The sequence below is a fragment of the Gallinula chloropus genome (genome assembly GCF_964237585.1).
Source record: "Gallinula chloropus genome assembly, chromosome: 27".
Classification (NCBI taxonomy): Eukaryota; Metazoa; Chordata; class Aves; order Gruiformes; family Rallidae; genus Gallinula; species Gallinula chloropus.
The window spans coordinates 3,985,157-4,012,079 of NC_140112.1; the positions used below are offsets into that span (position 1 = coordinate 3,985,157).

The 26,923-nt window shown below is 55.8% G+C and overlaps 1 protein-coding gene across 1 annotated transcript; it reads left to right on the forward strand.

Moving 5' to 3' along the window:
• On the forward strand, positions 1-25,411 carry LAMB3 (laminin subunit beta 3; the record flags this gene model as incomplete). The annotated part of the gene is made up of 23 exons (XM_084275826.1): positions 1-50; positions 1,698-1,762; positions 2,219-2,373; positions 11,087-11,201; positions 11,368-11,441; positions 11,912-12,094; positions 12,484-12,547; positions 12,885-13,060; positions 13,701-13,824; positions 14,218-14,406; positions 14,500-14,655; positions 15,213-15,409; positions 16,143-16,254; positions 16,719-17,091; positions 17,571-17,731; positions 18,739-18,947; positions 19,820-20,023; positions 20,718-20,862; positions 22,174-22,381; positions 23,311-23,452; positions 23,819-23,995; positions 24,353-24,506; positions 24,906-25,411. 23 exons carry the CDS (start codon positions 1-3, stop codon positions 25,040-25,042), a joined length of 3,570 nt encoding a protein of 1,189 aa, XP_084131952.1. The 3' UTR covers positions 25,043-25,411.
• Between the last annotated feature and the right edge of the window lie 1,512 nt (positions 25,412-26,923).

Below are 26,923 nucleotides of genomic sequence, written 5' to 3' on the forward strand. Positions count from 1 at the left end.
ATGGCTCTTCCAGATGCTCCCAGGCTGATACCAGCAGCCATCCTGGTGTGGTACGGATACCTTTTGGGAATCTTGCCACTCTTCTAGGTATCCAGACAGGAATTGTGCTCCTTAAAATATTTGATGAGACTCTGACTTTTTTTCCCAGCTGGTGAGCTCACAAGACCAGGTTTTGTAGGTAAACCTCAAACCATCCCCCCTAATTCTGTGTCTTGAGGAATTCCAGTACTGCAGGTGGGATTGGGGCTGACCCTGCCTGCAAAGCCCGGCTGCTGTGCTGGAGGTCACCTCCAGGCACACGGATCTGTGGAGTGCTTGTAACTCATGTGGACATCCCTCATTAGGCTTTAAATAATTGAGTTTAGGTGCTGATAGTGCTGCTGCCTTGTCATGCAAAGCCTGTCTGAGGGGGTGGGTAAGCAGTCGGGTCCATCACCCTATGCTGAGCTGCACCGTGGCTCTGGGGGGAGCTGGGTTTGAGGTGACCTGGTGATGTGCAGCAGTGTCTGCCTCTGCCCCAGATGGGGTTACCTACGGGATGTGGGGTTACCTACAGGATGTGGGGTTACCTCCAGGCTGGGCTTTCCCTTCCTGGTTACCTGCAGAGCAGCTGGTTCACGCTGCCGTCACCCTTGTCCGCTGTGAGTTATGTCTGCAGCCATGTGCCCTGTCTCGGAGCTGTCATGAGTTATCCGGTAACCGGGCGTGTCTGTCTGAAGATGCCTGAATCACTCCCTTTATCATTACTGCACCCACAGGCACCTTCTCTCCCAGGTGAGGCAGCTGCCTGTTAAAAGCCAGGGAGCAGCGAGCCAGCGCTCAGAAGGGCTCCTGGAGCTGCAGGGTGGCTCCTGGGTGGCACGGGGAGAGTGAGAGGAGAGCTGGGGACACACGGGACGCTGCGGGGACCCCTCCAGGGACACAGGGACGAGGGCAGGTGAGGTGTCTGGCTGCTGGGGGTGTCCTGGCAGCTCTGACTCCCCTGGGCTGACCTGGTGGGGGGGGGTGTTTCCTGCAGGGACCCACAGTGGGTGCTTGTTCCATGGTGGTTTTTACGTATCTCTTCTCGTAGAACAAACCTTGGGCTGTGCTGGGCGAGTTTCGCTCCGGGATCGATTCTGGCAGCGCAGGGCACAGGGTGGGGCTGGGGAGCAGAAAGGGCAGCGAGCTGGGGAGAAGGTGACTGGGAGGGGTGTCCATGTGCGTGGGGACGTGCACGTGCATGTGTGTGCACACTCGCTGGGGCACAGCTTCTAGCCACACGTGGCACTGGTCCCAGCTCCTTGCCCGCTGCACGTCGTGGCGCTGGGGGCTGCGGCTTCTCCATGTCCCCCAGGGCAGCAGGGTAATCAGAAATCTCAGCCCTGCTGGGAGCAAGGGGCTGTGCTGGTACCTGCCACTTATCCCAGCAACACCAGAAAGATCTGAGGGCAGCGTGTGGGCAAGAAGGCAATCCTGTGCATGCTTCAGCAGTGTCTTCATGAGTTAGGTGAAAAGCTGGGGCTCCTTGTGCATTAAAACCACATCCAATCCAAGCACCTAGCTTTCCTCTTCGTTACTCCTGACTCTTCACCCCTATTGTTCTCTTGTAGATCAGTCAAAACCATCTCCCTGTAAACTGAGGAGGAATGTGAAGGACCTGGGCTGAGTTTGGTGTGTTCTGCTGGCTCTCGCTCCTGCTGGGAATTCTTCCCTAGGTGTGTCCTTGGCAGCATGGAGCTGTGCTGCCAGCTTTGGCCACGGGCGTTATTTGTCCTCCTGGGTAAGGCTCTCACTGTGTGGTGTTTCTGTAAGGAGATGGGGGGAGCTGACTAAACAGAAACGCTGCTAATGTAAGCTTTGTGTTAGCAGTGGTGTCGTGGCAGCAGCCAGGAGAGCAGGACTTGATAACAGTGCTGGTGTTGGCCAAAAGCTGCCCTGTGTCCTGGGGAGCCAGCTGTGGCGCTGGCTGTGTGGGTACAGGGGTGCCCACACATTGGCACCGAGCATCCCCGCAGCCTGGGCAGTGGCCTCTCACCAGAGGAGACTTTCAGAAATGACTGTTAGTACAAAGTGCTTTAAAAGTGCCTTTTTCTTATTAAAATAAAGGGAATTTGGGGGGAAATACTTGTATGTGTTTTGTGGGTTTGTCCCAAGCTGTGGAAAGCACCAGACGTGCTGGTTGATGTCTGTGTGCCGCCCTGACCCAACCCCACCTCCTGTGTTCCCGCTGTTCCAGCTGCCCCACAGCTGCTGGGCGTGGAGCTGTCCTGCCCCCATGGAGCCTGTTACCCCCCCGCTGGAGACCTGCTGCTGGGACGCTCCCACCACCTGCAAGCCTCCTCCACGTGTGGCCTCACCAAGCCCGAGACCTACTGCACGCCCCACGGAGAGGTAGGGTCACCTCCGCGCTCCGAAACCTCACCTGGGAACCCTCCCCTCCTTCCTCCCCTTTGGCAGGGGTGTGTTCAACCTCTTCACCCCCTTTCCAGCCACGTTGGGTCACCTCACCACCCGTGGTGTCCCCTTGAGCCCTTCTCTACCATCCCCAGGGTCGAGAAGAGGGGGGTGAGCATGAACTTGCTGGCAGGGAAAGGGCAGCACGGCTCTGGCGTGAAGCACTGGGGGCAAAACAGAGGCTTCCACATCCAAAATATCCCCAGCCTTCCTATCCCCAGACTGTTTAGCTACATACTGAACTCCTGTTCCCCTTGTCAGGAACGGGAATGTTTCAGGTCTTCCACAAAGACTTGGAAAAGCTCCTGAACTGAACAACTGGTTTCAATTATGCTGGTTGTGCGGGGGCAGGAGATCGTGCTGGGGAGGATAACGTTTCGGCCAGCTGCAGGCTCCTGGGGTACAAAGCTGCCACCAAATCAGAGCAAGGCTGGAAGGATGAGTCTGGCTGAGCACAGAGCTGAAAGCGCTGCAGGGGTGATGTCCCTGGAGTGAGTGCTTCCTAAAGCCTTTCTCTGTCGGTCTGGTGGTGTTAACCCTGCAACTGCCGTGGGGGGAGCTGGAAAGGGAGTGGGTTCGATGCAGGACAGGCAAAAAGGGTCTTGGAAGGGATGCTTGAGAGGAAAGAAAGTGGCAGAGCTCCGGTGAGGCAGTGATTCTACAGTGAAATCCAGCTTGAGTGAGTCAGCTGCTTCCTGTTCTAATTCCCCATCAGCTTGATGGCCAAGATGTGGCAGTAAGTGGATTTGTTGTGGAGCTGGTGGTGTTCTTGCTGGGCTGGAGAGGTTTTAGCTCCTCTGAGGGCTCAGGGATGGCCGGGAGCTGTTGGGCGGTAGGAAACTGGGGCAGCTCCCTGGCCCTGATGGGTATGAGCATCACGTCCTCCTGGATGCTGGGCTGGCTCAGCGTCCGTCCTTTGCCAGCTTGTTTTCCAGGCTGACAGCTGTGGTCAGGCATTTCCTCCATTCAGGCTCCCACTCTCTCTTTTTGGAGCTGTTTTGCTGCTCCCAGGGAGCAGGGCTGTTTGCTCTCCTCCCCAGCAAGCCCCTGCTGCTTCTCCTGGGTGCTGGGGCCCAGTGACAGGAAAAAACAAGCAGCTATTTCTGCTCTGACTTGACTTTTTTTTTTTCCTTCCAAATTCCTGTTTATACTCGAGGAACTCTGTACACAAATGTCCTTCTGAATCCCCACTTCACATGGGCTTTTGACAGCGCCTTTTACTTGAAGAGGGGACTTGTGGACTGGGAAGTGAACGTCTGCAAAGCCTCAGTTAGCTGGTTGTCCCAGTACTGGCTGGAGTGGGCTGGCTATTCCCATTGCCTGACCTTGAGTGCTCGCTCTGAGGAGCCTCCAGTTGCCATCATCAGCATCCTTTAGTCATCTTCAGTGGAGACTGGGCATCTCCCTCATGGCTGGGATGTGCTTTGGGCAGCAATGATCTGCTGGTGAGGGAGGTCTCCTGGCAGCGCTGCAGGGGAAGGCAGGGAGAGAGACTGGCAGTCTCTTCACGCCCTTGAGTCCCTAAAGCAGTCACTCTGTGTTCCTTACACCTCACCGTACAGGTACTGGGGTGAAGAGGGGTGTGAAACAATTAACACTGATACATAAATTGGCCATGAAGATGATCAGAGGGCTGGAGGAGCTCCCCTATGAGGAAAGGCTGGGGGAGCTGGGCTGGTTCAGCCTGGAGAGGAGAAGGCTGTGGGGGGACCTCACTGCAGCCTTCCAGTCCCTGAAGGGAGCAGAGGAACAGGAGTGGAATCAGCTTGTTAAAGGGCAGAGACTGGCAGGACAAGGAGGATGGATTAAAGCTGAAGGAAGGAAGGTTTAAATTAGATATTAAGGGGAAATTCTTTCCAGAGAGAGTGGTGAGGGGCTGGAACAGGCTGCCCAGAGAGGTGGAAGTGTTTGAGGCCAGGTTGGCTGGGGCCCTGGGCAACCTTGTGTAGCTCCAGGCCTGGAGGTTGGTGTCCCTGCCTGTGGCAGGAGGGTTGGAGTTCTATGATCCTTGGGGTCCCTTCCAACCCATGCCATTTTATGATTCTATAAATTGGATTCCCCAGTTCCAGCTTTGGGAGCGGGGTCTTGGCTTCCTGACTGCCTGCAGACACGTGATCCTTCACTGAAGTGAGAGCTGGGTCGTTACTGTGAGCAGGTTCCTCAGAGACCTTTATTTCTGTTCTATGGCTGGTGGGGACTCTGGGGGTACCAGCTCCTGTCTTTGTGGGAGAAATCCCCCTGGGTTGGGTATCTCCTAATTTCCTCCTCCTTTTTCCTACTTCCTTACTTTAGGCACAAATTAATCTCCTGAACTCACATTTTCCTTTCCCATCCCATAAAATGTAAGCACAGTTCATTTATCAGCTCTCAGGACTGGGGTTTTTTTGCATTACAAGCCTTGCTCTTCCTTTTTATTTTGCCAAATAGGTACAAATTTGGAATTGGTTTTGCAATCTCAGCAGAGGGCATGGGATGAGGGGTTGCTCTCTCTGGCTGCCGGTGCCCCCGTGCCAGCTGGCAGAGGGGCTGCTGTCTGGCCCTGCTGCCAGCCCACGCTGCCCCCAGGGTCCTCTTGTGCAATTCTGGTGGGTCACTCACTGCAGGCATCGATTTCAGCCTCTGCTCTGGCTCCAAATCCCCCTAACCTTTATACTTCGCTCTCCTGATTGCTCCATTCCTTGGCTGCAGGCTCAGTCTAGTGAAATCCAGGAGGGACACTGGGCATTGCCATTTATAGCACAGCGGGCTGCAGCCCTGGAGAGAGAAGTGATGGGGGGTGGAAACCAGGCAGACCAATGGTCTGGCTCGGAGACCAGTTGGAGCTTGGGAAATGGCCACTGGGATGGGCAGGGGAAGGGAAAGAGAGAGGGAAACTGAAAATACAATAGAAAAATAAGTGAGCCTGGATTTGGAGCCCTTGAAGGTGCTGATGTGTGTGTGAGGGTGTGATTCCAGGCCCAGATAACTCAGCTCTTTATTTAAATGCTAAATATAGTGCTTTGATAGGGAGAGCAGCGAATCCCAGCCTGGTGTGGGTGAGCATGGCCCTTAGAGCTCCCTCCCCAGTGCCCCCCTGTCACAGACAGGGACACCCCCCCCAGCTCAACGTGCCCAAGCACCATCCAACCTGATCTTGAGCCCTGCCAGGGATCCAGGGGCACCCCCAGCTTCTCTGGGCACCTTGTGCCAGGGCCTCCCCCCTCCCAGGGAAGGATTTCTGCCTCCCAGCCCCTCTCCAGCTGCCCTCCCGCAGCTGCCATCCCTTCCCCTGGGCCTGACCCTGTCTATATTCCCCCTTGGAGCAGCCCATGCTGCTGAGCTCTAGTGAAAGGAAGGCTCAGAGTGGTTTTCACAGGGATTAGCACGTTCCTGGTCCCCTCACGTGGTCCTTCCAAGTGGCCACCAAGGGCTGTGCCCACCTCTGGCTCTTTGCCACTGAGGTGGTACCAGTGCCATAGCACGTTCACCCCAGTGAGGAGACAGTGGGCTCGTGCGATGCTTTCAGCTTAGACATTCATGGCTGGAAGATGACTATGGGCTTTTCTGGGTGTTTCATTCATTTTGAAGAGTTCCTGAAGCGCCCTGTGCGCTGCTGTGAGATCGTTTGCTGAGGGACAGGCTGGAGAGGAGCGGAGCTGGGCATCCTTCGGGTGTCCTTGTGCTTGTGCTGCTGCTCTGTGTGTGTGTGGTGACTATGTGGGTCCTCACACCCCAACCCTGGGAGACTTCAGATATTAAAACGTTGTTTGTGTAAGGTCAAGGACTGAGATTCACTGCCTTCTCACTCGGTGTGATGGGGAGCAAAGGGTGGCAAGTCACCTTTGTCAGCCCTTATGTCATGGTGACCTGGGCTCATCCAGGTGGGAATGGAAAGGAGAGGCAGCAGAGAAGCCCAGTCCTGAAATGAGTTGGTGGGCTGGGAGAGTGAGCAGGAGAGCTCCTGCTGTGTTGGGGGATTCATCCTGCAGACGGAGGGTCGCGGCTGCCTGGCAGGGGTTGGTCTGTAGCATCTCCTCCTGTGGTGTCTCAGCGCTGAGTTGTCTTTGGCTGCTTCCAAAAATACAGGCCAGTGTCTGTGAAAGGGAACATGTGCCAGACTGATGCATCTGCCTGCTGCATCGCTGCTGTCTGCTGGCTGCATCTGCTTGCCCACCTGCACATGTCGGTTGGGGACCCTGGTGCTGATCCAAACCGTGGTACCCACTGGATGCTTTAGCAGGCCTGGAGATGTGTTGGAAGAGGGGAGAGCATGCTGAAAAGCCCCTGTGCCTCCACCATACTTCCCAGCTTACTGACTTTCCAGACCCTCATCATCTGTCAAACTCAGGTCTCTCACGCAGAAAGATGCATGCACAAAGTGATGAGCTCACTGTGGTTGGATGGGACCGCAGGAGGTCCAACCCCCTGCTCCAGGCAGGGCTTCTACTTTTGGGAATCGCTTCACCCTCTCAGGGGTTTTCACTGTCTTCCCACCCTGTTGTAGGTAACACTGCAACCAGGAGTTGCTGCTCTGTGCTTATCTCATCTTGGCCTGGCATTCGGGCACACCCTGCTCTTTGCTGCAGGGATGTGTCCCTGCCTGCAGTGAAATGTGCAGAAGAAAGAGCCTATTTCCCATTATTTTCCTCCTCCTCCCCTCTGGATCATCTTTTGCCACGGGAGGATGGTAAATTAGCACATATGCTGGGAGACATCGTGTCATTGCCTTGCAGATGAGATGCAGAACCACAGGACCCAGGCGGGGTGTGGGGGGTGCTGAGCTGGGCTGGTGCAGCCCAGGCTGTGTAGGCTGCCATCCTGGCTGGCTTTAACTGAAGCTTTGCTGAGGGGAGGTGCTGTGAGAACAGACAGGGTGAGGGAAACAGGCCCCCACCCACGAGCTTGCTTTGAAGCAGGAGAAAGGAACTTCATTCCCTTCAGCCCCATCCCACTGATGTGGGTCCAGCTCGGGTGGCTTCACCCCCATCTCTGCTGTCACCTCTGAACGTGGGGTCACTGGTGGAACCTGGCTGAGGGTCAGGGCCCCCCATCTGTGCTTTGAGCAGACCTCGGAGCTCGCTTCCCAGCATGCTGTGACCTTGGGTGGTAGATACACCTGGTGTTGGAGCACAGTCCAGTTTCACAAATCCCAGCCCCTCTCTGAGCAGTTTCACCACGCTGACATACCCCTGGGTAGCTCCTACCACATTTTCCCAGGGAAAACCAGCTCTGCTCTGCACAGCCCATCTTCCAGCTAATGGGGATGCAAGCCAGTTGCTCAGAGAATCCTGTAACTTTGAGTATAACTCTGCCCTTGTTCCTAAAGTAACTTAGTCCTGCCCACCCCATTTCCTACCGACCCTCAATCTCTCTGCATACATACAAATTCCCATTGCTTTTCTGACTGTCCCCAAGTAAACTTGGAACAGTAATTCCTGTCCCTATACAATGCTAATTGTGCAAGACCACACGAGGCTCCCGTATGGGAGGCTGGGTGCCAGGAGCCCGACTGACACAGTGCCTCTCTGACACGCCGCTGGCTTCAGCGCAGGACCCCCAAGGTCTCAGCAGCTATCAAAGGCTGCTTCCCATTTTTGCTGATGAGTAAGTTCAGGTTATTTTAGGTTGTGCACCTCTGCCAGGAGGTTTTGTTTCAGGGGCTCTCTACCCATATGAAGGTGGCAGCCAGAGCTGCTTAAAATACTTTGGTGTGAGTCCATCAGCTTAAAATTGTTTGCGGTTTTCTGCTCCTCCATGAGTGGGGAAGCATGGGAGGCTGACCAGAAACTGGTTCACAATATCAGAGCTGGAGGAGAGCAGGAGAACCTGCAGCAGAGCTGGGAGAGTGCATGGTGAGGGCTGGGTCTGTGCCTGTGGCTCTGCACGCACCGGGCGTGTGGTGTCTGTACTCAGGGGCACTTTTACAATGGATGCTTCTTCTACTCAGACTTTTCTTTTTTTCCTCCTTTCCCATTTATTCCTGAGACATGGATCTGTTTGCTGGCAGCAGGCTGGCTGCCCCTCCAATGGCTGCCTCATGAGTTACCTTGCAGGAGGCTGGAATTATTCCCTTTTGTCTCCCAACCTCCATCACTCACGTTTCGTGTGACTTTGAAGAGCAGCTTGGAGGCACAGAGGACAAGGAGTGGTTTCTTTGCAGACCTACAGCTTCTCTTATGAGTCAGCCTTTTCACCCCCCCCCCATCCCGTTCCTCTCATCACACATGTACTGATTCCCTTCTGCTGCAGCAGCACAGGGGCTGGATGGAGCCTCTGGCACTGGGCAGGGAGGGGACGACGTGCTGGGGAGCCAGGGCTGCCCCAGGGGTCAGTGACCCAGCTTAGACCATGACCATGTCCATTTGTCCCTGTCTATTCCTGGCCAGCTCAGCTCCCAGGGATCTGCTGGGCCAGTCAAAGCCAAGGGGAGAGCAGGGGGAAGGTGTGTGCTGGGTAAATCTCCCCTCAGCCTGGTGCTGGGCTCATTTTTGGTAATTCCCTCTGTCCTGAGGAACTTTGAGACACATCGAGACAGCCGCTGATGGCAGATCCCCTGTTGTGCAATAGAGGCCTTTCACAATTTGCTCTGAGGATGTGAAATGGATTTTGCCTCTGGTGTTAATTTTAGCCCTAATTACAGAGCTGCAGGGCAAAGAAACAAAAAGAAAGGGGGAAGTAAAAGGAGGGGAAAAGATTTTTTCCGTGGGGCACAGCCCCCCACTGCCCAGGGAGGGTCTGTCTCCCCCAGTTTAAGCTTGTTTTGACTTAGGTCACAGCTTAAGTGTGGTTGGGGCTCCGTTGCCAGCGCTGGTTGTTGGAGCTCCTAGAAAGCTCTTGTGTCCCTGGCTGTGTGAATGGCCTAATGAGTGTGGCTGAATCAGCCCTAATGAGTAATTTAGCCACGACTGACCTTTCCCCTTGCAGAAAGCCTTCCCTCTGCCGCCGGCAGCCCGGACCCTGGGAGGTTTAATCATTGCTGGGAATCGTTCACTATTTCTGTGAATAATCCCCTCAGCTTCCTGACAGTCTGCTGCCAGCAGTCCTTATCTGAAATGCCGCCTTCTGCCCAGATCCTGGTGTTTCTGATGCTTCCTGGTAGAGCCAGGAGGAGTTGGTAGAGCCAGGGAAATGAGATGATTGTATATTCTGAGTTCTCTGTTTGCTTACTCCACAGCACTGGTATAAATATTGTAGTTAGCCATCCCCTGTTCTGGGATGTTTATAAACATATATAGAGACTGTGGAAAACAGCATGGAAACAGATCAGCTCAAGCTTGAGGATCTCTCCTCAGTGTTGGACCCCAGGGTTGGGACAGAGGGATGAGTTTTGTTGTTGGGTTTTGGTTCAAAGGCAGTTTTTGTGAAGCCAAGTCCCTTTTTTCTAGGAATAACACACTTGTCTGGTGTGAGTTTCAGAGGAAGCATCCTTAAACCCAGATTGAACCTTTTAAACCAGGAATCTTGGTGCCCCCCCAGCCACTGCCAGCTCCCTGGGGCACAGCTCTCCCCCTACCCCCAGCACCTGTGTAGGGTCCGGATCCCCGGATGGGTTGGAATTGGCTGGCTGGAGTATCAGGTGGGGAGATTTTGGCACAGGGGGTGAGGTGCTGCTCCTCACTTGTCACCCGATAGCTCTGCTCCACCACTCATCTCATCGCCCGGGTCCCAAACATGCTGGTGCCACTGGTGTCACCTTGTGCCACTCCGTGACTGCCAGCCCTCCCAGCCAGGATCTCATGGCTTCCCCAGTGTCAGCTGTTAAACCTGGTGCCAGCCATGCACCCCTCCTCTCCCCCAAAGCCCCCCATCCTCCCGGGGTGACCACTCCAGACCTGGAGGGTCTCCCCACCCCATTTCGTGGTGGCCCTCACTCAACCCACTTGCCCATACAGTGCCCACCTCCCCTCTTGGCCAACGTCCAGACCTCCCCACTCCTCATCTCTTGCTCAATCTCCATCCTGCTGCTCTCTACACATCTCCAAGCCTGTTGGTGTGCTGCAGGCACCCGGTGGGCCCATGTCAGTGGCAGCACGGGCCGTTGCTTGGTTAGTCAAAATTTGGGTATTTGTTTGCTCCTTGGGGACCCTGTTCTCTCCCGTCCCAGAGCTCCTTGTGCTCCATCTCTGCTCCGTGAATTACTTGCTCAAGTGAAGGGCTGAACTTTGAGACGCTCAACTTCCCACCCGCTGACTTCTCACCCGCTGAGCTGTTTGCTGCTGCTCCCCTCCCAGGGGAGAGCGCTGGGGGGCCGAGCATCGCCCAGGGCTTTTTGGATGCAAGAGAAAGGCCTTTCTGTTCACCCAAACAAACAGCCCCCTCGGCTGTGTGTGGAAAAGGCAAACTGGGCCTGAAAAGCTGCAGGAAGCTTGCTGTCAAGTGTTGGAAAATGGGGTGGTTTGCTTAAAAAAAAGGGCATTTTGGATGGTTTGCCAAAAGTGTGTTGTAGTCAAAGGTGGTTTTGGGCTTAGTTTTCAGTCCATAACCCAGGAGTTGAGCCCTGAGTATTGTTGGCCTTACCTCTGGTGGTTCAGCTTTCTGACAAACCAGCTTTACTGATGCTGTTTGTTCTGCCCTGAGTCCGTGCAGCACCCCCTCGCCCCGGGGTCTGCAGTGGGGTCTTTCCCCCTGGCTGAGCCGGGATGGTCACTTCCCCCCACCCTTTCTCTTCCAGTGGAGCATGAAGTGCTGCCGGTGCGACTCGCGGCTGCCCCACAGCTACAACGGCCACCGCCTGGAGAACGTCCTGTCCCCCGCCGGGCACGCGCGCTGGTGGCAGTCCCAGAGCGGTGAGTGTGGGCTGGGTGCCTTGGGGTCCTGCTGGGTGGCAAGGGAAGAGGAGGAGGTGTTGAATGCAAGAGATGGGAAGGAAAGAAGGCGTTAAGTGACTTGGCTCGGGTGGCTGAGTGGTTTCTTTTCCTGGCACCCTCTGGAGCTGCTTCTCTGTGCCCACAGGCGTCGAGCGCGTCTCTTTGCAACTGGACCTGGACCGGACATTCCAGCTCAGCAGCATCCTGCTTCATTTCAGGGTTTGTGTGCAGCATCTCTGCTTGCTAGGAGGTCATGGATGATGGAGGATGGGTCCTGCAGGCTCCCCATGGGACATGGGGGTCTCAGTGCACAGCTCCCTCCAGGCTCCGGATAGGAAGCACGCTGGGGATATGCCCCGTCCCTCCATTTTCCCTGGTTGCTTGGCTGTTCCCCTGGGCATTTGGGCAGGGCGGAGCAGGGTGGTGGGTTCCCATCTCATTACTGTCTGCTGAAACATCTCCTTGGTGCAGACTGGTACTTTGTGGCTCCAAGTGTGGGGCTGGAGCAGTGCTGGTGAGGGGAGGGAGAGCTCAGGGCTTCTTGATAACCTGTAAGGGGGAGCTCAGGGGTTGTTCCAGCAGCCTGCAGGGACCTGAGCCTGGAAGGAGGAGGGGAACAGGTATCCCCTGGGCTGGGAGCTGGCTGGGGTGAGCTGTGTCACAGACGTGCCTCTCTCCCTGCTCTGCAGTCCCCCCTGCCAGCTGCGATGCTGATCGAGCGCTCCACCGACTTCGGCAAGACCTGGGAGGTGTACCAGTACCTGGCCTCCGACTGTGCCACTGCCTTCCCCCACATCCCCCAGGGCTCCCCCGAGAGCTGGCAGGATGCTCGGTGCCAGGTGCTGCAGGGGCACCCTTTGCCTGGAGGAAAGGTAGGATTGGGGGGGTTGTGTCAGGGACCCCCACACAGGCCCATTCTGCCCCCTGCTGTGACCCTGAGATTGGGGCAGGTGGCCTGCACAACGCTACAGGGACACGTGGTGGCCTGGAAGCCTTGTACATGTATTATATGGGGTGAACTGCTGAGGAGAGTCTTTGGGAGGGCTCCTGCTCCTTGGGAAGGCTCCTGCTCCTCTGTGGGTGAAGCCCTCACTGCTTTGTGATGAGCGGTGCAGTGTTGGTCTTCTGGAAAATGCCCTGAAGCCTTTTCCCTGTGGGAAGTGATGTTCCACAGAGGCAGGTCTGGAGCAGGAGTTGCCCAGAGTATGAGAAGAGCATGCCCCATGTTTCCTGCTTATAAACCTCTGCTTTTCCTTCCCAGGTGAAATTCAGTGTCCAAGACCTGGCGTCCACCATCTCTACCTCCTACAGCCAGACCATCGACAGTAAGTGAACGTCTGCTTTTACCTCTGGGAGAAGGAGAGGGGGTTGATGCACCTCGTGGCTCTTCCTACACGTGATGGAGAGCACTGAGCTGGGGTATCCCCATGGGGGAGGCAGGTCCTTGGCAAACAAGACCTTGGGCTGCACATTAGTCTGCTGCCCTGGCACCTTCAACACACCAAGGAGCAGCGTTTGGTCTTTGCTGGCGACTCAGCTGCTGCTCCTCGTGCTGGTGCCTCTGCCTCTTGCCCCGAGCCCTCAGCATGAATCACGATGCACCTCTGCATCCCGTGCCTGGGTGCTCACTGTGCCCTCACCCCTCTCCCCCATCCCCAACAGAGCTGGGGCAGTTCACCAACCTGCGGATCAACTTCACCAAGCTCCCCCACATCCCGCGCCAGGGCTACCACTCGCCCAGCACCTTCTATGCCCTGACGGAGATGCAGGTGCTGGGGAGCTGCTTCTGCCACGGACATGCCGACCGTTGTGATGCTTCAGGAGACCTGCACACCGTGGTGAGCATCAGGGTGAAGCAGAACACCTCATACCCTGTGGTGTCAGGGTCTGCTGCACACCCAGGAGTGCTCCTTGGGAGACCTTGGATGGGATGACCAGCAGTGGGGTGTGAGAGTCTTTCCCCAGGCCAGAGGTGTTTGTAATTTGGAGAAATGATGCCCTGCTTTGCCTGCAGAGATGGGGTGCTGGCTGTGAGACAGCAGCCTGTGCTATTCCTGCACAAACCCCTTTATTGTGACAGGAAGAAAGGGGGGAGGCTTTATAAGGAGTTAAAAAGCTCTGGCTCTGGGAGGTTGTGCTCTGTGGGAACCACTCCTGCTGGCTCTGGGGACCTTGGCTGCATGGGGAACATGCAGAAGGTTTTACCAGGCTCCTTCATGCCCAGGAGGATTTGCCAGCACAGCTTGCTTGCTGTGTGGGGATTCTCTTGGTCTTGTCTGCTTTGCCTTGAGTGTGGCTGTGCTTGTGGCTGTCCCTATGCCTTCAGCTGTCTGGGTGCTGGGGCATCATCTGGCCATGGGGAATGGGGCTGTGGGGGGGCTGGAGCTGGCCAGGGATGGTGTTGGAAAGGGAACAGGAGGATGCTGCTCTGAATGGAGCATCTGTCCTCCCAGGAGGGGTAACACCTTGTCTCTGCAGCAGGTCCACGGGCGCTGCGTGTGCCAGCACAACACCGCTGGGCCCAACTGCGATCGCTGTGCACCCCTCTACAACAACCAGCCGTGGGCGCCCGCGGAGGACCGGGACCCCCACGAGTGCCAGAGTACGGCGAGTTCCTTCCCCTCTCTTCTCCCCAAGGCCCTTCCTGAATCCTCCCCAGCTGGGAGCAGCGGGAATGGGGGCGAGCAGAGGCACCTTTTACCAGGACACACTGAGGGGCTGGATGCGGACACGGATCCCTGGGCAAACGCCCCCAGACACCTTTGCACGCTGGGCATTGCGCGGGGGCTGCGGGCAGGCGATGCCCCCCACCCCTGGGCTGCTCGACCATGCAGTGGGGCTGGCGCTGGCTCGGTCCTGGGCTGCTGGCGGGTGTCACCGTGTCACGCAGGGGGCTCGGGCACCCTCTAGTGCTGGAGCCGCTGCTGCCGGAGGGGTTTTGCGCTGTTGCAGCACTAGCAGGGATGTTTTGAGGTGGTTTGGGTTGTTTTTTTAGTATGCAATTGCAATGGCCATTCCTCATCATGCCACTTCGATCCGGAGCTGTACCGTGCCACTGGAGGGGCGAGCGGGGGGGTCTGTGACGACTGCCAGCACAACACCGAGGGCAACAATTGTGAGCGCTGCAAAACGAACTATTTTCGCAACCAGAAGCAAGATCTCACCCGTCCTGAAGCCTGTCTGCGTGAGTGCCCTGTTACCCCCACGTAGCACCTTCCCCAGCCCCCCCCCCAGCCGCCCCTGCACCTCTCAGCGTTGCCCCTTCTCCCGTTTGCAGCCTGTGAGTGCGACCCGGATGGCACCGTGCCGGGCTCCATCTGCGACCCGCTGACGGGGCGCTGCGTCTGCAAGGAGAACGTGCAGGGGGACCGCTGCCACCTCTGCAAGCCGGGGTTCACCCAGCTGGCCAACGCCAACCCCATGGGGTGCCGCAGTGAGTGCACCCCGAGACACCCCTCTGCTCTCAGCATCCTCGGTGCCGTTCCCAGCCAGCTTTCATCTGGGGGTTCCAAGCCAAACCCCTTTTCCAAAGGCTTATAAAGCTTCTTGCTCTGGCTGTGGCCTGTCTCAGGCAGCCGTGTGGCAAACAGCAGAGGGAAAGTGGAGTTTGGGGCGGCTCTTGGACTGAGAGAGGTTCCCTTCCTGAGAGCCTCCCCGGGTGCGCAAGGCTTGGGATGCCGAGGGACTTCCCGAGGTGATGCTGCGCGGGCGAGCGGGGCTGTGCGCAGCAGAGGGCAGCCGTGCCCAGGGCAGCACCGTGTGTGCTGCTGGGCTTAGAGGGATGCTGAGCCCTCTGGGGCTGCTGCATCTTGGGTGGGCACTACAGCCGCAGAGTAGGGGCGCGGGTGAGTCCTTTGTGCCGAGCTCAGGCACAGAGGAAGAAAGGAGTGCTTCGGGTGGCTGCAAGGTGTTGCCTTGGACCTGGCTCTGTGAGAAGCCAAACTGGTGCCCTGCACCCGTTTTTAATGCTCCAAACCCTCCCTGTTTCAGGATGCACCTGCAACGTGCTGGGAGCGCGGCATGATGTGCCCTGTGACGACGAGACGGGGAGGTGTTTCTGCCTGCCCAACGTGGTGGGGAACGACTGTGACCAGTGTGCAGCCGAGCACTGGGACATGGGCAGTGGCCAGGGCTGCCGACCCTGCGGCTGCCACCTGCACGGCTCCCGCAGCCCCCACTGCAACCAGGTACCTCCCAGCCCACCCTGAGCATCCTCAGGGGCAGGCTCAGCGTATTTTAGCAACGCTTCCTTTTTATTTCCCTGCACCAGCCAGCTTGTTCTCTTTTTTTCCTTCCTGGACTCTATGGAGCTGCTGTGAGGGGCTGCAGGGGTTGAGCTGCACAGCCGAGCCGTGTCCCCACCGAGCAGCACTGTGCCAGCATCAAAACCATCTGCTGGGTGGCTTCGTCATCCTGCCCTGTCCCTGGGAGCCTCGTGCATTCCCTGTTGCCTCCTGCTCTTTATTTTCCTCTTCCTCTTTCCTAGAAAACACTGTGACAGGCTATTCAGGAAAATGAAAGGAGGTGGTAATTATCAAGAAAGATTAAGCCATTTTAAAGGGCCTGATATTTAGTAAGGGAGCCCTAATAAGGGATCTTCACGCAGGCAAGGCAAGTTAATTATCCTCATTTGTCAATGAAAAGCATGTGCGTCACTTTGGGCTGGAGAGGCAACTGGGAACATTAAAGTTAAATGTAAAAAAACCTCCACCAAACCCCCCCAAAACCCAACCCATGACAAATTCTAAGAGCCAAAGGTGGGCTCCAAAAGGGAGGAGCCCCAGGATGCAAAACTGCCCTGCTGCAGGTGATCCCTTTGTCTTTGGAACAAAGCTTAAAACTCTTCTTTGCAGTGCCAGGGCTGTTTGGAGACGGTTTTGGAAAGAGCTGGCTCTCCCTGAGGCGTTTCTCTCCCCTCAGTTCACAGGGCAGTGTCCGTGCAGAGACGGCTTCACGGGGCGGACGTGCTCTGCGGCGCAGCTGCGGGTGTGCCCGGACAGGCACTACGGAGACGTGCGGGTGGGCTGCACAGGTAGGGAGCATCCAGTTCAGCTCAGCGTGGTGCTGCTCAGCACTGTGCAATCAGGGGTGATCCAGGAGGGACCTCTTGGCCCACGTCCCGACATCAGTGTTTCCCATCCTGTTTTCCTCTCTGGAACAGTTTCCTCGTTAATCCCTGGTGCTTGTCCCCATCTCCAGGTTTCCACCAGTGCCCTCCCAGCAGCCCTGGGCTAGAACCTTGGCTGTGCTGGTCTGGCTGGTGAGGGGTGAGCGATCAGGCTCGGGGGCTCCTCCCGTTCCTCTGCCCGTGCCACCTCCTTCCCAGATGCTGCAGGGGCTGATGGGTGGGGTTGGACTTCAGATTGTCTTGGAACCCTGTGAATGGCATCTGATTTTTATTTATATAAGTTTATATGCACATATATATGAAAATTTTCCCCCTCCCTGCTTTGGGGTGAGCTCACCTCTGTATCTCTCCACCTTTCCATCCCCCAGAGTGTGACTGCGACTTCCAGGGCACGGAGGATGTGGGGTGCGACAAGACCACGGGCCAGTGCCTCTGCCGCCCGGGCGTCATGGGCCACCGCTGTGACCAGTGCCAGCGGGGCCACTGCAACACCTACCCCGGCTGCGAGCTGTGCCACCCCTGCTTCCGCGCCTACGACGGGGACATTCAGCGCCTGCACCTGCGCCAGGCCGGCCTCAACACCTCCATCGCGCGGCTGCCCTCGGGGAGCGGGGGGTCCCGCTTCAGCTCCCGCCTCTTGCAGGCTGAGGGCAACGTGCAGCAGGCTCAGGGCATCCTCAGCAGCTCCCCTGCCACGGAGCAGAGCCTGGCCCGGGTGGGCAGCACGCTCGCTGCCATCAGGTGAGGGATGGATGCTAACAGGGCATATCCCGTAGCTGGGAGTGGATGCTGGCTCTTCTCTGTGTGCCTGCTCGTCACGCTGAGCTGCTTGCACGTGTTCCACTTTCTTTCTGGACCTGAAACTCTTGCTCCGCTCACGTGGTGACCAGGGCTCTGAGAGAGCAGGGCTTCCATGCGTGCCCACCCCCTGCTAAGTGCTGTAAAGGCAGGAGGCGTGCTCCAGATGGTCAGCATCCTCAGGGCATATTCAGCCCAGTCCCTGTGTGGGCACTCTGGCCTGGCGTGGGAGAGCTGTAGCCCAGCCCTGCACTCTGCCATCCATGCAACCCTGTGAGGCTGTGGTGTATCCTCAACTCTGTGGGCTCAGAATGCCTCTTCGCTGGGTGTTGGCAGCATCCCAGCACGAGCACACCCCGTGCTCTGTCTGCAGCAGCTTTGCTCTCTACTTGAGTTCAGGCTTTCTGCTTTTTCTCTCCCAGAGAGCAGGTCCGAGGCATAAATCCCGACCTCCATGTTCTGGATGTGACTGCCTCTCTGTCAAGGGAGCTCGAAGCCCTCAACAGCAGTTTGCTTATCACTAACGCCCAGTACCAGAGCAAGAAGACCCAGTTTGAAACCAGCCGCAGCACAGATCTGTCAGGTACTGTGCTGCAGCTGTAATGCCTCTTAATTTGCAGCCTTTAATTTACCTCAACGTGACTGTGCCTGGTGGCTTCCCACCGGCCAGGCGGATGAGATGGAGTTTGTAACCTCGGGAACAGGGAATGCGTCTTCCCTCCCCTGTGAGAGGGGTGTTTTCTACCCAGCCCCTGGTCCATGACCCAGGATTTCACATTATCAGGTTATTTGCTCTGGTGTTTTGGGGCTGGGCAGCTCGCTCCATGGGCAACATGTTCCCGTCCCCCAGCCAGCACGAGCTGCTTGGGGTGAGCGGGAGGAGTGGGAAGGGGGGAGCCCCACTGGGACCGTGTCACCGAACCCGGGAGGAAGCTGAGATAATGAAGGTTGAGCACAGATGGGAGGGATGGAGGGCTGGGGAAGGGAGCCAGGCAGCTGACAGGCGCTTAGGAGAAGAGCTAATTAAGCCCTGTGATGATGCTGGTGGTAGGCTGCCATTACATCCCTGCTACAGCTAATTCTCTCCGAGTGTCTCAGTGCTGCCTCCCCCTCCCCGCTGCAGCAGGCTGGGGATGTGGGAGCTGTGGCGAGCGGCCGCTGCCTGGGAAGGTTTGTGGTTTGCCCTGTGCTCCGTGTCTGAGCAGGGTTTGGGGTCCGTGTCCTGCCCCGGAGGGGAGCAGGGGGCCCAGCTTGGGATGGGGCTCAGAAAGAGCCGGGTCCTGCCCTGCCGAAGCCCTTAGGGGCTGCATGGAGCAGAGCCCCCCAGGATCAGCGTGGGCACATTGCCTTGTTTTCGTGTTGTTTCAGTCTTGTAGCTCCCTCCCAGAGTTCTGGGCTGGCTGGAGGAATGGCTGAAAGGCGTTTAGAAACACAGGGAGGTTTTTCATTGTGCTTAGTGACTAATCGCTGGCTGTGCCCCCCCCCTCTCCACACACAGCCCCTCGCAGTCAGTGCCTTCGGGTAGGTAGTTATGCTGCATTTATGAGTCACAGAGGCATTTTGTGTCGTTTATCGGTTTTATTCCTGCAGGAGCCTTCAAGACAATCAGCTCTGCTTACCAGACATCCTCCAGTGCCAGCAGCCTGGCATCCAGCGCCTCCGAGCTGCTGGCCGAGTCCCGGGAGAGCCGTAGGAGTGCTGTAGGGCTGGAGGGGGGGCTTGCAGAGTCCACCTCCAAGCTGCTGACCCTGAAGGGCGAGATGGCCTCATCCCCCAACCTGACTCCCATCCTAAATAAGGTGAAGATACAAAGTGGTTCTCTGATTTCCCCATGTCTAGTTTTTGGGAGGGCCCTGTAGTGCTCGGGAGGCAGAGGGCTCATCCTGCGGTCAGGACAAAGTCCATTTGGAGACTCATCAGTGGCTCCCAAGCAGCCTGCTGCTGTGGGACATCAGTGGAGAGCATCCCTTCCCTGGGACTGCGGGTTCCACAGCGTTGCCCACCACCCCCTCCCAGGCGCACGCTTTTTCCTCCAGGGACTCTGATGTGGCAGCTCTTGTGTCTCGAAGACCCACTTAATTTCTGGATGAGGTTTCTTTTATTTCTTCTTTGCTGCTTTGTTATTGCCATGGAGATCCATTTCGGGGCCTCCTAATGCACGGTTGCTGTGGAGACCACCAACCTCCCCTCTCCGCTTTTCAGGGCATCAACGTGTTCCCAAGCGATCAGCCTGTGCTGGTGCTCACACCGGCTCTGGGTTCGCCTGTGCCCCTGCTGCAGTGTGCTCTTGGGTGGGTGGCAGCTCTAGAAGATGTTGTGCAATTAAATCCACTGATGTTGAGGGAAGAGGGCGCAGGTTCTTCTCATCCCATTCTCCCTCCCGAAGCAAAAGGGTTGGACAGGATTCCCCTGCCATGATGGGGGGAAGAGTTGCTGTCCTGAGTAAATGGGGTGTTTGCTCCATGCAGACACGCTCTGCCTGACTCTTGGTGAGCTGCTGGAGTTGAGCTCCTGCTTTTGCTCCTGTTTATTTATCCTCCAGCTTGGGGTGGTGAGGAGATGCTGTTGCTGGGTCGCTACTTCAGGTGTGGGCACCCGGCGCTGCTCTACCTGTGCACAGCTCTGGCCGCCCTTCTCTGACTCAGTCACGGTCTCTCTCTTCCCTCTCCAGATCTGTGGTGGCTTCCGAGTGGAGATGTGCACGCCCGCCCAGTGCGAGGGGCTGCACTGCCCACGGGACAACAGCAGCGCCTGCCGGGCCGGGCAGCCCTGCAGAGGCATCGTCCCGCTCTCCAGCAGGGCCCTCGCCACGGCCGGGGAAGCTGCCAGGGAGTTTCGGAGCCTGAGCACCCGGCTCCAGGAGACGGCGGAGCTGGTGAGTGTGGGCAGGGCTGCCTGTCCTGCGGCAGAGCCCCGCGCTCCATCCTGCGGTGTCAAGCACCAGAGCCTGGGGGGAAGAAATATCCGTGGTCCAATACTCAGCATCAAACCTGATTCAACGCTTGATCTCCTGTGTTGGCTTCAGAAATTCAGGAGTGTGTTGAGTGGGAGATGCCCTGCTCTGTGCGTGGGTCCCACCTCTTACCAGCACAGGAGCCGTGGAGCTGAAGGGACGAGAGCAGCTCTGGAAATGTCACCAGGGCCCCTGTCCTCCTCCTGATTTGGGATTAGTATGGCAGAAAGGGTGGGGATGGGGAAACTTCTCCAAGCCCTCCCATGTAGCTGCTCTAACATTTAATGCAATCACAGTGTGTGTGTTAGTGCCGTTACACCTTTTTTCTACAGCCTCTCAGGTGCTTGCAAAGATAAAGTGAGTTTTCAAAGTCATTCAAAATCCATTTCAAAGGTGTTTTAAAAAGCTAAACAGTCCTGCCCCCTCTTTGAGCAGCTTCCTTTGCAAATCCACCCCTCAGCCTTTAACGTTTCCAGCCCTTAGAAGCGGTGGCATATTAAGAATGGGGAACAGCATCATTTCAAAGTGCCTTGCCCAGTTTGCTCAGAGCTGAGGTTGGGCTGCTGGGATTCCAGATCAAGAAGAAATGGCTCCACCAGGGTATTGTTATTCGCAGATCAAAACGACGGAGACCTCTACAAGTCAAATCCAGAGCAATACCCGTCGGCTTGTGGAGCAGATGAGCGTGACGAGGACCCAGATAGAGGGAGATGTGCGGCGCATCCAGCAGTTCATCCAGCAAGTTCGGAGCTTCTTGTCAGGTAGCGCTCTGCAAGCTGGAAAGTGTGTGTGTGTGCAGGTTGGCTTGGGCACAGGACAGCTGTTTGGTACAGGGATATGTGTGTGTGATGGTGTGTATGTGGTACAGTACAGGGGGAGGCAGCTGAAGCTCACCCCAGTGAAGGTCTCGGGTACCCACTTTATCTGCGTGTGGGTATTTGCAGAGCAAAGGCACTGTGCATCCTCTGAGCCAGCAAGGCTTGGGTCGTGTTTCCAGAGAGACAGAGGAAACACTTCAGCAGTGCAAAAGCCTGTTGTGGTTCATCCAGCTCGCTTGCTCAGGGCTGACTGTGCTCTTCAGAGTGACCCAAGTGACTCCTAGCTGTGTCATCCACGTCAGCCTCCTGGGGTGTCACCAGGGCAGACCCTGTCTGCTCCCTTACAGAGGAGCTTGGGGCCAGCTCTGAGGTCTGTCGGGCAGGAGGTACCACACAGCCTTGACCTTCTGTACACAGGTCTCTGTGGAGGGGTCTCCAGCATCCCCCCCAGGAACTGCTCTCAAAAATTACCTTTTAAAGAACAAACTGAATTAAGATAAGTGGAAAGCTGTGGAGGAGCTGGTCTTCTGGCTGTAGCATGGACAGCAGCTTGCTTTGGTCCTGCTCTGTGCCATGGAGCCTTGTGCCATCAAGGACAGCCTGTGCTCCCTGAGGATTTGCACTGGGCATTGACCGGTGTGGGAGCTCACGGGCAGCACTGGCTGACCAGAGATAAACAGACCGATCTGCTCTGGAGCAGGTGATTAATCAGATGAGGATTCCTCATTGTCCTGTAAACCAATGGGGTGGCTTAGTGCTCGCAGACAGATTGTAATAACATAATGAGCCTCATGAGCATTAGCTGAATAAGAAAATCAGGTCATTTGGTGCTGCCTGGTGTTAATGATGAGTGAAGATATTTCTGAGCTAATTGCTGTGCTAATGTCCCCTGGGCTCTGCCTGCTTCCGACTCCTCAGTTTTATTAACTTTTATTTGTGAAATACACAAGGCCTGGCTTGAAACACAACCTCATCTGCTCGCTGAGGTCCACCTGGCCCTGCCCGGGGCTTCGCCGTGGCATTCTCATTGCCAACTTCACGGTGTCATTTCAGTCCTTTCCAAAGGTTTTCCTGATGTGAACGATAAGCCCATTAAATTCAGGAGGATTAAATTCAGGGTGGGCCCTGGCAGCTGTCTGAAACACAGACTGTGTGTGAGAGCACACACGTCTGCCCTCATCCTCCCCTGCGTTTGCGCTCCCACCTTTCCCCTCTGCTGTCTCTGACGCTGTCTGTCTGTCTGTCTGTCTGCAGACAAGGACACGGACCCTGCTGCCATCCAGGAAATCTGCGAGTCGGTTCTCTCCCTGCGCCTCCCCACGGATGCTGCTGCGGTCCTGAGAAAAATGACTGAGATCCAGGACCTGGCGACGAAGCTGCAGTGCCCGGAGGACGTTCTTGCCCAGACGGCCGAGGACATCGCGAAGGCCAAGCAGCTTCAGCAGGAGGCCGAACAGGCCAGGTCGGTTGGGCTGGTGGCTCTGCCTGGGCTTGAAATCTCCCCTCACCGGAGCTGTTCTGGCTTGCGCAGCCTGAAGTCCCAGCACAGGGTCTTTGTGTCCATACGACACCTAAGAGGATGAGCCTGTGATCTCTACAGACACAGCCCTGGTGCCCCAATAAAACTCCGGCTGCTGAGAGCGAATCCTGTTACAGATACTGGAACAAGAAGGGCTTCACCAAAAGCAATGGAGGCTTTTCTCTCTCTTGAGTCCCTGTGATGGGAGGTGACAGGGTTGCACTGGCATTACATGATATTGGTGACCTACACCCTAGTTGCACAAGCGAGCATGAGGAGATTAAATGGGCTATTTGTTTTCTGGGTGAAAGTTGGGAGGATTATCCCATGGTCCCTTAAAAAGTAATTACAGAGTGTCCTTGCAAATTTGGAGCATCTACTTGGTCACATGTTGACTTGCAGCAATATCCCAGCACGAAGGTTAGCGGGATAAGTATGTAAACTCCTTGATAGTGTCTGACACCTGCTTAACCTGCTGGAAGTGATGAGACAGGGGAGTCTGGCTTTCTATGGGGAGCTGTCACCCAGCCTGAATGCAGAAAAGTGCTCGTCAAAACGGGCTTTCTGGTTATTGCTTTCCCTTTGAAACTTTTTCTTGCACCACTTACAAAATAAATAGTTTAAGGAAAGCTTTTCTCTCCCCTTTTTGGCTTCACTCCTCTGCTTGGGGGTATGAAATGGAAGTGATGCTCCTCCCAAAAGAAATGTCCTCTCATGGCTGGAGTGCAGTGTGTCCAGCTGTGTGGCATTTTGGGGAGGAGGGAGAGGAGTTTCCAGCCTTCTCAACCTTGCTTAGTTTGCCTCTGCAGCCCTGACTTCCAGTGCACACAATTACATACACTCACTCCTGGCTGTTTCCCACTTTTCCCCAGGAACCGGGCGAATGCCGTTGAGGGCAACGTGGAGGAGGTGGTTGGGAATCTGCAGCAAGCAAACACGGTGCTGCTGGAGGCCCAGGGTGCCATCCGGGGCTCTGGCTCTTCCCTCCGGTTCATCCAGGAGCGCGTTGAAGAGGTGAGTGACACGTGGTGACTTCCCAGCTGACAATGGTCCCCTGCTCACTGCTGCTTTGAAACTTCCCTGCTTGGCAGAGTTCTGCACTGGCGCAGCTGGGAAATGGCATCTGGTCAAGCTTTTGCTGTAAAATCCCTCTTCTTTCTGCTTGTGTGCCTCCAAACTCCAGCCACAGTCCCTGCCAGAGCCCCCTGAGACAAGTCCTGGGACCGCTGTGCTCAGTCACACAGGGGTCAATCCCTGCTGAGACCCCGCTTCTGCGATGGGTCCATCCAGCAGCGCAGCCGGTCCCTGCACAGAGGGAGAGACCTTGAGGACTGAGGTCTGGGTGTGAGTTCCTCCCTAACACGAGCGCTCTGCTCTTAGATCGGGGCTGTTCTTGGTCCAGCCGAGAAGAACGTGAAGTCCATCGCGGCCCAGCTGGACGGGCTGATGGAGAGGCTCCTGCAGCTGCAGCGCGACGCCGACCAGAACCGCCTGCGGGCCACCGACGCGGGGAACATGGCCAGGGAGGCGGACGAGCGGGCCAGGAGCACGCAGCAGGTACCAGGCTCTGGCACAGCGCAGTCCCAGATGTGCCCCACAGCTTTAGATAAGGTTTTCCTGTTCAAGCCGCAGCTAATCTGATGTGGTACCCCAGCACTGAATTTTTCCAGGACCTTTCTCAATCCTAATGCCCTTAGCTGGAAATTCTTTTCCCCTCTATCTCCTGCCTGAGGCAGCGCAGCCCACAGAGCTGTCCATGTCCCTCAGCATCTCTGCGAGTTCACGTGGTAACGCAGTGATGGAGCTCTGGTCCAGTACCTGTTTAATGTTAAAAACGGATTCAATGCTGAGAAATCCCCTTCCCCCAGTCTGTTTGCTGGGTCCTACCTGCACTGCTGGTTTGCTTTCCCACAGGCTTTCAACCAAGTGCAACAGATGTACGCTGAGCTGAAGAGCAGGGTGGAACAGAGCCCTGACCTGGGAGAGCAGGGCAGCAGGGCACAAAGCATCGACCGGGAGGCACGGGCTCTGTTTGAGGAAACTCTGGCTATGATGCGCAGGATGGGAAGTAAGGCTCTTTGGGAACTCAATGGGGTCATCTCCTGCACTGGGGAAGGGCTTTTAACCCCTGGAGGGAAAGAAATGATGGGTAAGAGCGTGCTTTAGGCAGTGCGACTGTGGGCTTGGGCTGTATCTGCTGATGCTGTGCCAGTAAATGTGGGGCTCACCAGGGGGTGTCTGCTGCCACGGCAGGGACCCCCCAACCTCCACTGCCCCTTTTCCTCCACATGCTCACTTCCATTTTTAAGCATTCAAAAGTAATGTCTCTGTTCAGAGCAGCCGTGGTGGGGAGGAGAAGGGGGAACACAGGCTGTTAGCTTTCCTCAGCCGGCTGGGGAGGGTGATGGCTACACTGCCCTTCTCCTGCCCAACCCTCACATAACCCTTTCCTGCTCTCTGCCCTCAGCTATAGAGACAGAAATTCAGGAAAGCCACAAGGCGTTGATGTCCAAGTCAGCCATGCTGCTGGATCTGGAGGAGCAGGTGATAAGGATCCGGGTTGCCATCAACAAGAGAGTTGCCTACTATGAGAGCTGCTCCTGAGCAAGCTGCCCACGCGCCACCGGCATCGCCTTCCTCCCCTGCAGACACTGACTGGTGTATTTATTCCCATTTTCCAGCTGGAGTTCTTGTGTGCCTAATGTCTCTATTTTTAGCAAATTGAGTTTCCATACTTCTGGAAAATAGTTGTGCCGGGCCAAAGGAGCAGCCCCCAGAGAGGGCTGACCTCGGGTGGACTGGTTGGAGCTTGCCCAGTGGTTGGAGGAGGAAAGGAGAGACATCAATCTTCCACTGCAAATACAAACCTCCCTGAAGCTGGTATTTCCAGAGGTTTTATAAACCAAGACTTTATTTCTGTTTCTTGTTTTAGCCAATTCAGTCTCTCAGAGCTGAATTTCACTGTTCAAATTAAAACCCTCATGTGGGGTCTTTAAAAAAACCTTTATCTACGCTGCAGTTAATCCTTGAAACTTGCTGTGGCTTCAGTAATTCCCTGCTATAGATCTTTCTTCAGAGACCCAGATCACAGGAATGGAGATAGGATCTCCATCATATCCATACAACATACCTGTGTTTGTACAAATAAGAGAAATGTGATCCCATCCTCCAAGGTGAAGTCAAATGTTCTTGTTTGACTTTTTGCTACAAAGCTGCTTGTTTACCACGCCAGGCTTCGCTGGAGAAGTACCAGAGGGTGCAGGTCTGCAGATGCTTGGGAAATGCTTTATCAAGGAGCTTAATAGACCATTTCCACATCAAATTTCTATGAATAACCAACAGGCACTTTACTAAACAAAACTCGGCTTTATTAAGCAAGTGTTTATTGTGCAGTTACAGACTGGGAAGCAGGGAATTTAGACCTTGCTGTGGTTATTATCAGACATACGGAAGTTGCTAGCAGGTTGTCTCTCCTTTTGTAGCTGAAGTGAGAACTGCGTAGCCTGGGCAGCTGGCTGATGCTGAACTTCAGAGTGCTGAAGCCTGGGGCTGTCCAACGTCCAAGGAGTGGCTAGGATGCAGGTTGTAAAAATAGCTCAGCTGCCACTGAGTAAAACTCTGCATGGCTTTGGTTGAGAGGGTTTACGTTGTGCAGTGCACTTGTTATGCATTGGACAACTAAACAGTACACAGAAAACAAAAGCTTAGAGCATCGTGCGGGGTCGGTGTGGGTCATGTACACTGAATATGCTGGCAGTAGCCTCAGACTTCCCCTCGCTCAAGTGCCCTCTCCCAGCAAAGACAATCCAGAAGCACCCTGAGGTCACTGCAGTGATGGATTCCTGGGACTAACGTGCCGCTCGTCACGGGTCGGTCGCTGCTCTGGGACGCTGCTGCCTGCCTGCTCCTGGCAGGACACAGCCTCCTTCCTCGCTTGCACTGCTGATGTCTGGCTTTGAAGTGCAGAAAAGAGTAAAACAGCCCTTCTGTTTCTGCAAGAGAGAGAATTTCAATTGGGAACTGAACTTTGTTTCAGTAGGCTGCTACCTTGCACCGTGCTCTGTTAATAAGCGGGGCCATGGGGGTTAGGAGCAGCTTGGGTGCTTTGTGTGCCTTAGAGAGAAAGGGTTATTGCAGGACTGATCGCTGAATGGACCTTTTCAGAGCCTATAGTAGATCTTGCATTTGCTGCTTCTCTGAACCCTTTGTGTATCACAGGTCTCTGTACAATCTCATCAGTAGAGCGTGCCATAGAAGATGACAGGATGTAGCTCACTTCATGTAGATTCTTGTGGAGAGTTGTGCTACCCTGTGCCCACCTTTGAGGGACATCCTTTAGTGCAGGATTTAATGGCAAAAATTCTTCCTGCTCCTGTATGCTGTGGTGCAAATGATAGTGATTTCACTGGTCCAGAATTAATCTGAGCTGTGGGCACACAGGATTAAACTCTGTATTCAGCTCACCTACAAAACGAGCATCTCCGT